General features: G+C 31.5%; 1 protein-coding gene across 2 annotated transcripts in view; it reads right to left on the bottom strand.

Moving 5' to 3' along the window:
- The window catches only part of LOC145256325 (uncharacterized), a 153,715-nt gene that overhangs the window by 33,701 nt on the left and 105,868 nt on the right, over window positions 1-14,146 (bottom strand). For both annotated transcript variants that reach the window (XR_013863975.1, XM_080115081.1), the window contains exons 9-13: window positions 12,349-12,427; window positions 8,220-8,293; window positions 7,351-7,392; window positions 6,671-6,862; window positions 4,131-4,562 (exon numbers count right to left, since the gene is read on the bottom strand). Coding sequence is in view for 1 of the 2 variants with exons in the window: in XM_080115081.1 (XP_079971207.1) it covers window positions 4,131-4,562; window positions 6,671-6,862; window positions 7,351-7,392; window positions 8,220-8,293; window positions 12,349-12,427 (819 nt within the window). In the remaining variant the exon portion in view is untranslated. The remainder of the gene's footprint in view (window positions 1-4,130; window positions 4,563-6,670; window positions 6,863-7,350; window positions 7,393-8,219; window positions 8,294-12,348; window positions 12,428-14,146) is intronic.

The following is a 14,146-nucleotide window of genomic DNA, read 5'->3' as shown; positions in this document are numbered from 1 at the left end:
TTATTATAATTTTTATTTATTTTTTTTTTTAAATCATTATTTTGTTTGTTGAATTTTGATGTACAATAAAATGACATGTATATAATACATATATTATGGCCGTGTTGCTCTATTTCATTGCTTGGCATTTCGTCAACCATGAATCTTATTGGAATATTCCACAATAGAGTTACTGTTTAGAATATGGATAAAGCGCTACTTGGCCGTGATAATTCTATGGCTGGTACGTTACATTCTTTTTTTTTCTTTCTACAATACAATTTTGGGGATAAATTCCCTTTTGAGATTTCTCAACCGGGAAGTACCATCACACTATTAACTGTATATTTATAGAAGTTTTAATTGAAGTTCAGGGAATCTTGTTTAATTCGTGGTAGTAACTAGGGATCAAATGTAATGCAAATCACAAATATCTTGAAATTAGTTTTATAGCAATTTGGAGTTTTTGTTTAGGGGAGCCCATATGAAAAATTAAAGTAAAAATATTTATGATCTACATAGCTGTGACGAAACTAAAATATATTCTAAAAAATTATGTGAATTGATCAAGTAGTTTTATTTTTAAAGAAAATCATTTTTCAACGATTAATGGGAATTTGTATGCATTGGAATATAAATCTTGCAAGTTTGAATTATGTCGAGTTATCTCCCCGCTTAAAATTTTTTTTTTTTTTTTTAAATTCAGATCGTTTTCAAAATAGCAGACACGACACTCTTCTGTTACCGAAAATTCATTTTCTTATTTAAAAATAAAACTACTAATGTTATATCTTTAAGACACAAGATAAAGTAATGAAATTTAAAAGTGTACTTTTGTGCAAGGAATTCAAATATGGCACTGATAATCTCCAAAAATGAATAGTTTCCAAGTAATCTGCAGTAAATATGCATAAATATGTTACGTTTTTGTTGACATTTTCTTCCAGTAAGTTTTTTAGGGTACACATAATCGTCTAAAACTTAATAATTAGAAAGTCATTTATTACTAAAGTTGAAAAATTAATATTTATAAAAACAAAAAAAGGAGCCACTATTATATTAAGGAACCACAAATCGCATTAATTCTAAACAAAAATGCCCCCCCCCCCGCCCCCATAAACATGCAAACATAGTTTATACAACACATTGGTTTAAAAAATAAACAGCTGCAAGCTTATAATTATTAGCACTACTAGTCAAACAGTTTAGTTTTGCTGAAAAGTGTTTGATATTATTCTAGGAAAGCGGTTGATTAAAAACAGCTAATAATAGAAGAAAACAGAATTATTTTAATGCATAAAAATAAAAAAAATAAAAACATTAATTTAAATATTGCTTGGTATGAAATATATTTAAATAGAAATGTTTGACACGTTCTAAAAACACAAAAAAAAAGCACCAGTTTATTTTGTACCGCAACAATAAGTGAAATTGATATTTTTTCTGATTGCTTACTAAATTTCATGAGAGAATTCCTCATAAAGGATTTATACGAAGCACGATGAAAGTAAAAATGGAAATCTGATGCAAAATGGCTGTTTTATAGTATTTTCATAAAAACTTATTTTTTATTACACTTTCACCCCAAACAAGACATTGCCACTTTGATGTAGGGGGCTACTATCAGGGACAGGAGTTACAGGGATCTATGTAGGGAGTTGAGCAGCAAGATGTCTGTTCACATTACACTTGAACTTGTGCATGTCAGTACAGTTGGGGAAGCAGGGAACCAGAAAGGAATTCCGACGTCTAGCAGTTCTGGGGAAGAAACAATTAGAGCAGAAGGCTTTCTTACATCTGGGGATCTCTACTGCGTAGGGATGGGACTTTGCTGCTTGTCGGGGCTATTTACATCGAGGGGGTAGTTCATCGGAGCATCAACCATTAAAATACTTGTAAAACAGGCAGAGAGATGCAACATTTCGTTGATGGGACAGTGGTTGAAGCTTAGATGACAATTTAAGATCTATCAGGTTGGCAACTTTCTTTTGAACCCAGTCCAAAAGGGAGAGACTAGTAGCAGATGCACCAGCCCAAATGTGATAATATTCAATACATCGGCAAGCAGTAGTCTTGTAGAGGTACAGGATACTTTCAGGCCTAAATAGGTTTCTAGCACGGTACAGAGAGCCCACCTTCTTTGTATCAGTTTTGGCAATGTTCTTTATGTATCTGGTCCAACACATGGTCCCTGTGAACATTAAGCTGAGGAGTTTGAAAGAAGTACGTTCAGGCAATGTATCTTTAGCTATCAGTGGTTGAGAAGGTTTCTTGTAATTATTGAAGGAAACAGTCTTGGCAGCATTGAATGTGACCATCTATTTTTGTCTCCATTCCACTACAGATTGAAGGTCGTCTTCTAGTGTTTCTGCCATTTCCTTAGATATGTGTTCATTCATTTCCCCCCTCATGTTTGTTATAGAACATGGTGTCATCAGCAAATATGCCCATCTCAGAGACAATTTTATCCGGGGGGGGGGGTCCTTTATGAATATTAGGAATAATAAAAGGTGCAAGGAGCAACTCCTGAGGTACACCCACATTTATATCTCATTGTTTAGATGTATGACCATCAGAGACAACCTGGATTCTTCTCTTATTTAAGAAAAATTTAATTATGTTTGTTGCAGATTTTTCAGAAATCACAAGTTCCTAATTTCTGGTGGTTTTGGTGCATTCTTTCTTAGCAGTCACTATTTCTTTCTTAAAATTACTTCTAGCTTCAAGTTTTGTCTGATCGTACAAGCCTTATGTTAGAGAAATCTGCGGTATGCATGTTGTCTTTAAGCAATGACAGCTTCACAAGTAGAAGTAAACCATTATTCAAATATAATTTATTAAAGCATGTAAAAGGAAAAGCAGTCTCTAACCCATACCGCGGAGAAGGAGGGGGAAAAAAAAAAAAGTTACGTTTTTGCTGTTGCGTCCATCACAAAACTGGAAGTGACAAACGTCAAAATTAAGACTAGTTAATCAAAAAGAGTGAATGACTTTCAAAAATATTTGCGAAAAAAGAAAAAAAAAGAAAGCGACCCCTCCTTGTAGAAAACTGCTCTGTTGAGGGTGAAGGAATTAATGTTTTTGGCCAATTTTTCGATATTTGTTGTCTGAAAGTTCGAGGTTTAAAACGATATCAGTTTAGTCACATTCCAATGCGTCTGTCAAAAGTTTTAGGCAGACATACATTTAAACAGACAGATGAGATTTATATTCTAGATTAACTAGCGGGAGTACCCGGCGTTGCCCGGGTGTTTCGAGTGTGTGCTCTTAAATCAAAAAGAAATGGAGGGGGGGGGAATCGAAGCCGAAGCCCGAGGCTAAGTTGGAAAATAAAATGTGAAAAAAAAAAAAACATGACACATTAACCACTCAGCCAGCAAGAATGAGTTACTGAAAGAAGTTTCAATTTAATTAAGAGAATTGACAGGTGCCTGCACTAAATGACGTCAAGTGGAAGTTGTAGAGTTAACATTTTGTGCATTACGACGACAACATAAGCAATAGCTATTTAGCAGTGAACATTTTCTGCAGGACAGTTTTTAATGAGGTCAATAACCCGGTTTGTTTGTTTTTACCTAACTTTGGGGAAAAACAGCTCCCCCGTTTATTAGGGGAGTGGCTCGTATTAAAATGAATGCAACCGTCTGATATGACAGTAAGCCGACATTAACCAAACGTTACATCGCCGTGGGCCAGGATTCTAATAGAGTTTCACTTTTTTTATACCGAAAAACAAAAGCAAACATGCGGCGATCCCAAAATGCAGAATATTTAACTTTTCAAAGTCGGGCAAATTAAATAGACAGGCGACCCCCATTTTTAAGTCTGAGATATTATGATTTCGACACGATATAAAAAGTTTTAAAAATGAGCGACGGCCTAGAGAAGCCGCCAGAAAAAATCTTTTTACAGACATACATTTTTGCTTTTATATATATATATATATAGATTACTTTTACAAGAAAACCTATGATTAACTCTTAATCTAACATTGGATTCGTAATCAGTCTCAGTAAAATTTGAATCATTTATATTTACTACCGTTTCATGCAATGCAGGCAGAAACAAATGTTCAAATTTAATGAATTGAAAATACTTAAACCGTGAGAAAAAGGAGATATTGAAATATACAATCTCCAGAAGTTTTTTACCTTGCTTTGTTGAGAGATGAAGGGGATTTGGATTTTGAACATGAACGAGAACTTGATGACGAATAAGATCGAGATGATGATCGTGAAGATTTAGATGAGCGGCTTCGTGATCTCGACCGCGAATAATGTCTACGTGGCTGATATCTGTTTTGAACATTCCGTGAACCTCGGCTATCACCACCATAGTAAGACGAATGTGATCGCTTCCATTCTCTTGATCGTGACCTTGATCGACTTCGTGAACGTGGACGACGTCTATCTACTCGATAACTGTTACGTGGATTGGAACGCGAACGTGACCGAGAATTGGACCGTGATCTGCTGTTTCTTCGCCCTAACCAACGATGTCTGCTTGTACTGTGAACAGGTGATCGACTCCGGTGGCGATAACGAGATGTAGATGGTTTCCTATTTGACCGTGAAGAAGTTTTCCTTTAAATGAAAGAAAAAGATATCAATTATATAAAAATAAAAGAATTAGAAAGTATGCAAATTGATAATAACCCAAGAACTTATTTATACTTTGTAGAATGAACTAATAGAATATCTGTTCCAGAACGACTGTTCTGCTTGTTAAAAAAAAAAAAAAAAAAAAAAAATGATTTCAATAAACACATTTTTTTTTTTTTTTTTTTTTGATTCTCATAAAGACTGAAATAAAAAAATTTAAAATATGCTAATAAAACTTAAGTCTATAATTTATCTACAAAGCAGGTCTTATAGAATTTAATACAATATGAAACCATTATTAATAACCTATATATCTATAAAAGTGAGAATGTGTGTGTAAGGACAACTCTCAACCTATATACTCAACAAATTTTTGATCTACAGACTTGAAATTTGGTATAAAGGGTGAAATACTCTTTACTGCTTTCATTTGGAGAAAAAAAAAAGGGGGGGGTGATATGGGGTCAAAATTGAAAAATTTTGACTGGGGAAGGGAATCAGATTTTTATTTGTAAACTGTTTCACAATTGCACGAATCATTCACACGACAGCTTCCTTATGTTAAGGATAAGCAAGTCTGAAAACACTTTAAAGATTGCAGCAATCGGGTCTAATGGTTATGATACTTGACTCACTGTCTTTAGGCTTCGATCAGCTTGAGTATTTTACTTACGGGAAGTGAACTGTTTAGAAAAAGCAATACTCATGTCTCGGTTTCTTTCCATTTTTCTTTTTTTACTTCATTTTTTATTTATTTTTAAGGATTTTACCGTTACGTTCAATACTGGGCAACGCCAGGTACATCTGCTAATAAATATTACAGTCACAGTTAACAAAAAAACGTATAAGTAATAAGATTGTAAATCTAAGAATAAAAAGTTCACAGCTGCCAACATTCATACTGGCGTAATGGATAAAGTACTTGGTGATTTCAGTTTTAAGTTACATTCTTCTAGAAGTTGAAGGTTCAATTCTCAGTGCAGGAAACATTTCTTAAAAGACAATGACTTAGAATTTCCACTCAGTCATGGCTGACAGAACAAGAGCATGCTACCCACATAGATTAAATAAAGGGTTCCACTGAAATTCTGTGCTGATTATCTAGTTTGTAATGATACACCTGAAGGTCAGAGGTTACATTGAGCGAAATGTGAAAGTAACACAGTCCTTCAAATAATATGAACCTAGAATTCTTGTTCTAATTAGAAGAAAATCAATTAACTGATTTTCATGCTAGAAAACTGGGTGCTTCTATATTATAATAAAAGAAATTTTGAATTTTAAGTAAAACAAATGCTACCTATGAAACTGTCTGGTCTCAAATAGTAACATATCCAAAAATTACAAAAATGATAACACAGAAAAATAATTATTCACAAAAAACAGTTCCGATAAGAATAAAAACAGTTTTGATAAAGTTACATGCGGACACATTGGGTCACGTGACATAAGCAAAAGAGGAAGTAATTCAGTTGAAACAAAGTGTAACAGACAGAATTTATTCAGAAAAACAAAAATACATAATTTGTGAATTTTTTAAAAATAAAACTTAAATCATTTGAATTTTTTATTTTTACAAAAACTAAATGATTGAATTTGTGAAAAATTGAAAACTTAATTACCTCTGCGAATTCAAATCGAAAGATTTTGAAATCAAATCACTAGATTTTACAAATTTCTACCTTATCACTTTCCATAATTTTTGGATATGTTACTATTTGCGACATGACAATTACATAGGTAAGATTTGTTTTACTTGAAATTCAATGTTTTTTCATTATTTAAATGTAGAAGCACTGAAAAATGTTTATTACTTAAAGCTTATAAGAAATTGAGATTCAAGGAATATTACTTAATTCATGCCTAATAATCATGGATCCAATTTTGTACAAACTGGAAATATTTGAATTTTCAAATACCTCCTCCCTCCCGCCCTCAACAAGCCTTTAAAATATTCCAAAGTAACTGACATTTGCAAAATGTTTGATTTTTAAGGTTCTTGCCTTTGTAGTGAGATGGATAAATTATTGAATACAAATTTTTGCACTTTATTTTTTTCTTTTTATTTTAATTGGAAAACGAAGACAAACCATGAACGTTTATTATCTCTCGCTCGTCCTCCCTTTGAATCTGTACGGTTGCTTTTGTGTAAATCTGGTGGGAGGGAAGGTCCTTGTAAAACGCCGGCATCCTCTTCACTTTCACCACCAAAACTCGTTATATACATTACTTTGCCAGCATTTTCAGGAGATCTTGATCGAGACTTGGACGAAGATGATGATCTTAATAAAAAAATAAAAATATATAAATAATGAATAAACATTTAATGAAATTTTATTTCAAGTTCCACGCAATTACACAAGACCATTAATTCTAATCAAGACTTGTCTAGTTAGCGATCAGATGATTGCCAATATTTCTTGTGAAAGAGCAAGGGAATTCATTTGTTTACATCAATCCAAGTTGAAGCAACATAACATACTTTATTTCTCAGTTTATAAAGAAAATCTACAATACATCCCAATTTATATAAATTACAGATTACAAAAACTAAACGTTCTGCTTAATATTGTCATTTTAAATGCATAAACTAAACTTTTTTTTTTTTTATTTCTCATCCTGATAGAGTGGAATGTCGATCAAAGACAACATACTGCGAGAAGGAACAAGGACAAACGAAGACTCCATTTTGTTTTTCACCAGTGAATAGCAAAATAATCATCTAAATCTCCAAATCATCATAAAATTTTAATAGTATACAGATTCTTACCTTTTATAAGGTTCATATTTAGGACTGGCTCGGGCAGCATAACTACAAGCATACAAAAAAAAGAGAAATAATTTTTTAAAATTAGAATTTAATCAATTGAAACTTATTACATATTCTCAACGAAAAAAAAAAAAATCAGGACAGTTACTAAGCATATATTAACAATTTGTCATCTAACAGTTTTCAAAGTCAGACCTAAATAGCATTTGTGCTAACTAAATAAATTTTGTTTCTGACAAGCCAATTTTCATTTGTTATTGTTGTACCATGTTATTGGCAATACAAGTTCATTGTAACTTATATTTAATCCAGCTTAGATGACCACAAAGATAAAACATTTTTAAATAATCACCTAAAAATAAAAATTAGTAAGGGGTGGGGCTGCTTTTAATTAAAGAACATAATAGTTGTTGACAACTAAAATGTTATTTTTTCTTTTTGAGAACTTAAAAACGTGCCAACAACAAGTAAAAAACTAAAATGATTTCACTGCATCCCAGTCGATTGCTACATACATTTAACAGAATTTCCAATGAAAAAGATTGAAAATTATGCAGATAATATGATTGAAACATTAACGCGTGAATGGCAGACATTGGTTTGATAGATCTTTGACGAGAGGAAGAAAAGAGATTGAAATTTCAAGGAACGAGATTGAAAGTTACAGATATAGAACTTTAATAATCATTTAAATAAGTCAGTTCTAAGAATTTCATTTCATGTAGAAATTTTAAATAAATAAAAAAAAATTTTTAAATCAAACATTTTTAAAATAAACCTAATATAAAACTCTGTAAAAGGATATGAAAGTGTTAATGTGATTAAATCATTTCAAATAAAATTAAAAAAATAAAAATACAAAATGTTACCTCGGTGGACTTATTTTCCTCCCTTGGAGTTTCTTTTCTTTGTATGCTCTTCTTTCTCTCCGAGATTTTCTGCCCTATAATAAAAACACATTCTTTAACTTAAAGACGTTTATTTAGAGACCAGGCAAAAGTCTTATATATTTATTAGCTTGGTTTGAAGCAGTAATATTTACCAATCAAATACGTTAATTGAAAGCATCTTCATTAAATATTAATCAATGAAAGGCACAAATAAGAATTGAGCCTAAATTTAGCTGTGAATTAAATATTTTTTTCATTTTTTTTTTATTTCAGTTGATTTGAAGAGATCCTTACTCCTCCTGGAGCTCATTACAATTTAAATTCATATCCAAGGGCTTTTGTAAGAATAGACGTCTCTTTTTATGGCTACAATCTGTAATCTGCTACAGCTTTGTCTTATAAGTATTTAAAAATTTTTTCATACGGCCAGTTGCTCCTGCAACAACCATTATGTTTATATCTTTTTGAAACCATGTCGTTTTCAAATCATTCTTGAGATCCTGATATTGTCATCTTTTTCCCTCATTCAACTTTATTAAGGCCACAGTTATTTGGAATGGCTATAGTTCTTTCAGGTTTGTTCCATATAATAATGCCTGGCTTAATGGTCTCATCTTTTATGTATGTCTGTCATAGAACAATCACCTTTTCATTCGAAATTATCAGTGAAGGTTAATGCTCCCAGATGTTACGATTTGTTAAGCTGCGTCTCACCTCAGATCTTCTAATGAATGTATTTATATAATTTGCTGTTGCAGACAATGTAAAGGCCATCTGCCAATAGGGTTTGGCACCCAGACATTAGGTGGCTTGGGCTCTCAATTGTCGAGTGGCAAAGCAGTACAGGTAAACGTGCGGGTTTGAATTCAAATTGGATCATTTTGAATCAAACAAAAATGAATCTGCATTACGAGTTGAAAAATTTTGTTTAATGACGTTTCAACTATTATAAGATCTTAGATCTAGCTTTTATTATTATTCAGACAATTTTTATGTTTCTTCATTCAGAAGTTGTTTTTTTTTAAATGCAGGATTTGATATTCATAATGTTTGATTTTTAGATATGCTTTTTTTTAAGTGATTATTTGGGTAATTTTTTTTTAAGAGTTTTCAAATGATTTGCTTGTTGACAATATTTCTATTCAAGTTAATTGGTATTTGTTTCTTGTCAGATAATATTTTGTTATTAGTGGATAAATCCATATAAGTTTGTTCAGTTTTCATTTTGATTAATACAGTTTTGCATCTTTCTGCATTTGACATGTGTACAGATAACCAGACAAGAGAAAAATCATAAAAAAAATAGTGATTTCTGAAATTTGGAATTAACCACCTAGATAACACTATTCTTATAACAAGTGTTACTGATAAAATGCTGTCCTTCATTTATTTATTTTTTTTTTTTTGAAGTTTAAACATTGTTGATCCATTTCTAATTCTGAAATTACGATTTCAGAGAAATCGTAGTATAAATGTGATTTATCTAGCTTTTAGACCTATGTTATATATGTCTTTCATAATTCCATGTAGTGGCGTAGGTCTTCACAAGATTGAAAAAAAAAAAACTTTGATAACATGGTGTCTCCATAGGAAACCATCTTTGATAAAGGTTTCAAGTTGTACCAGTTGATTTGTGGAAAACCCACTTTGATATTTGGAGATATATATATATATTTGTGTGTGTGTGTGTGTGTGTGTGTGTATTTCTCTATATACTACTTTAATCTTTCATTCACCATTCTCTGCACTGTCTTACATAGCTAGTTAGTGAAATCGATCAATAATTTGTCAGGATTAATGGATTTTGTCATGTTTCCAGTATTCGTATGATTATGTTTTTTTGTCATGTTTCTGGATAGCTGACTGTATACCTTATCAGAGTAGTGTACCGTCTAGTCCTAATTCCTGTATCATGGGATATTTTTTAGAGTTTTGTTCAGTAATAGTAAGTTCTTTTTCTTTTGTATTGTCTGGTGCAAAGTTTAGTTTTTACCTTTCAGAACTACGCTACAGTTTTTGAAATGTAAAATCAATGTTTGATTAGTGATTTTCCAATTATACCATCAACAAGTTTGTAATATCCTCCCTTTCTGTACAGTTTTCTACATGGGTGGATTTTTTTTTTTTTTTTTTAAGTATAATTTGAATGTAAATATTTTTTTTTTATTAATTTACCTAGTCATATGCCATACTTTGTGTGTTTGGGGTTCATTTTGAAGATATATTGTTTTCAGGTTTTTCTCTTGCTTTTCATAATGCGCTGTACATTCGTGTGGGTTTGTCAATATTTCTATAGATTATGTTATGATAGGATTTGTTTAAAATTTTTTTGCTTTTCTCCCATTTTTTTGAAAAAGCTTCTTTGGTTGGTTGTTTTATGGCATATCAACCCTTTTCAGGTTATTTAATGCTGAATCCAGTGATTTTGAAGAACAATTTTTTAGTAGAATATATTTGTTTTTTTCAAGTCTGTTTTTATTTAACCCATAGTTGGGACCATAACAGGCACTACCACTCCGGGTTACCACTCCGGGTCAGAATGAACCTGGGAGCAATGGCAACTAAAGGATGGCTCCACACTCCCCGAAGCCCGTGAGCTGGGGCCTCACCATCAGATATAGTTTAAGGTCATATCCAGGACCAAAAAAGCTTCTTTACAGTTTGCGTTGAACCAGAGTTTCTGTTATATATATATGAATCTTGTGATTGGATTTGGTTCTTTGAGAATTTTATTTTTTATTTTATAGATTAGTGTGTGTATATATATATATATATATATATATATATATACACACTAAACTATCCGTGATCCGTTAGGTCAGCATGTTATATTAGCTATGGAATTAATGTATGAGCGTGACACTTGTGACGTAAAGAAAATAGTTTTTGATGACATAAGAAACATTTCTATGAAAGTATATTAAAATGAAAAAAGAATAGAGACTTCTAGGAGTTGTTCTGTTTATAATTTTTTTTTTTTTTCAAAAATAAACAAAAATTACAGCCATTGAATTATAGGTGGTTTGCCATACTTAGAGGTAAATGTGCACTGGACAGACACCATAATACTTGAAGTTGAATTCAAATTTTGATATATCTTAATTTAAACGCGAATAAAAAAAAAAAAATTAAAAAAATTGGGACGCTGAAAATATACAGTAAAACAATACGTTTTATTGTCGCATTGATTATTTGTAACGCAATTTAAAACAAATTGCATTGGGGTTATTTATGTATGTTGGTCGTGGAGAAGAAAATGTATGACTTTTTAAGAAAGGTGTATTAAAAAATGGAGAATTTAAAAAAAAAAAAAAAGGCGGTGGGTAAATCGCCATTGTAAAATGCTCTTATGGTTGTCAACGGGTTAAAGTAGATTTATTTGTAATAAAATTGTGTTAAAATAACTTAAACGTAATACGGAAATGAACGAGGTAGTAAAAAAAAAAAAAAAAAAAAAATTAAAAAATAAAGCAGAAAGTTTAACAAGGGTTTATTTGGATAATTTAAATGAAAAAAAAAAAAAAAAAAATGGGACGCTAAAAATGTACACAGTAAAACAATGTTTTATTGTCGCGTTGATTATTATACATATTATTTGTAGTCACATATGCTTCCCATATCTTGAAGTTTTTTATTCAATAAATTTAAGATATTCGCTTTTCTAAGGACGTCAGTTTGTTCGAATGAAACCGGTCCAGCGATTTGTGTTTATTTGTTTACGCTGTTATGGGTTTATGTTTATGTACGCATGCACAACCGGAAGTCATAAACTGGATGTTGGGTTACAACACCCGTTACAAGGTCATTTGAGTTTTATAATTATATAGATTAGGGATTGACTGAGGATTTTATATCTCGGACAGCTAGCAACTGTATTTATTGCATATAAATTCCACTGCTTTTTTTTTTTTTTTTTTTTTACATAAGCATCCCAACTTATCAAGGCCAAGAGGCCACTCGAGGATAAGGGTTATAGAGTGTACAGTAGAAATTGGACAATATCGTAATCATTAGTAAATGGAAATTCAGTAAATTTATTAACAAGTGGTATGGCTAATCAAGAACTTGCGACCCAATAATACCAGAAATGAAATCTCCAAATACTCACAGCAAATTGTGCCTTTTCTTCTTCTAATAATTTTGCTTGCCTGAGAGCCTCCAATTCTTCTTTATCTTTTCTTAGGTATCTGGAGGGGAAAAAGTTATTTTTATTCACAACGGTTTCAAAAATTTTCAAAATATTAAAAGCAACAAGAAACCATTCAAGTACAAATTACCTGCTTAAACTGAGTGTTGATCTTTTAAGAAACTTTTGCGTCTGACTTTCATAATCATGTCTTTGAATAGTTTAATAAACTTTTTGGTATTTTGGGTTAAGATCAAAGTGTAGTATTTGTTCATCACCAAGAAAGAGATGAGTCCTTTGTGTTCTATTGGATGAAAAATACCCCAGCATGCATTTTTTATATTAAACATTAGCTGTAGTATTTCCTTGGAGTCTATATATATATATATTTTTTTTTTTTACAAAGGCATCACCACATTATCAAGGCCAAGAGGCCACTCAAGGATAAGGGTTAAAGAGTGTACAGTAGAAATTGGTCAATATAGTAATCATTAGTAATGAAAATTTGGTAAATTTAATAACTTATATGGAACGGCTCATCAAGAACTTATTTACTTTAGACTTGAACACAACCATATTGTAGTCAGCCGGAAAGCAGGAAAACGGAAGACAATTCCACAGGCGTGCAGTTCTAAGAAAGAAGCTTTGTTCATGGAATCTACGTTTAGGTTTAGGCACAGATAAAGAGTGGGGGAAATTATTGATAGTGTTTACAGCTAGACGAGTGTTTCTTGTGAAAGTTTGGCGAGGGGGGACCATAGATTGAAGCTCAGTTCCATGAAAATAACGATACATCAGAGACAAACTCGCAACATCTCTTCTGTGAGATAGAAGTTGCAAGGAGGAGAAAAGGACATCTCCTACGAGGCTACGAAGTCTATTTTGAACTCTATCAAGGCAGGACAAGTTATATATATATATATATATATGCAGAATATTTATGCTGATAATTTTATTCATAGACAAGAAAGAAAAAAAAAAAAAAAAAAAAAAAAACAATTTTATATATATATATATTATTACTATAATTTTTAAATACCTACAGACAGTGTTTCATCCTTTCAGTAATCATCAGTGCAGGGTGACATGATTACTGATGGTTGGGAGATTCGAACTTGATCACAACACCCTCAGATTCCATTAGCAAGAAACAAACCTAATGGTCAACCTCAACCGTGTTGAAATTTAAACATTTATTGTAACATCCGTCCAGAGTGATCTAATGATTATAACATGATCTGCATGTGTGTGTATGTATATATATATACACACACACAGAATATGAAAATGTGGTCATTTTTCAATGTTCAAACTAATAAAATTTAAATTTTAAGAACTGAATGGTATTAAATAAATTAACTTTTTTTTTTTTTTTTTTTTTTTTTTTTACACAAATGTCACTTATCTACTCAAAATATTTCAGATTAATTCTTAATAGATTTTTGGTTAAAAAAAAAAATTTCTCTGTATATATGATGAAAATTATAGAGATAACAGGTCAGTATCTTAATTTCAAGGTTTTCTAAACACTAAAGAAATAACATACAATGTACATTATTTCTTAAAAAAAAAAAAAAAAAAAAAAAATTTATTCCAAACAAGGTATACTGCCTCTTGTAATGTAAGGGGCTACTATTTAGGATTGTGTCTAATAGGGGACCGAAGGGAATTGAGCAGCAAGAAGTCTGTTCACATTAGATTATCACTTCTGCAGGTTAGTACAGTCAGGGAAGCAGGAAACAGGGAGGGAATTCCCAAGTTTAGCAGTCCAAGGGGAAAA

The sequence above is a fragment of the Euprymna scolopes genome, chromosome 32 (genome assembly GCF_053919585.1).
Source record: "Euprymna scolopes isolate OS-2025 chromosome 32, ASM5391958v1, whole genome shotgun sequence".
Lineage (NCBI taxonomy): Eukaryota > Metazoa > Mollusca > Cephalopoda > Sepiida > Sepiolidae > Euprymna > Euprymna scolopes.
This window is presented reverse-complemented; position numbering and strand designations above follow the sequence as displayed.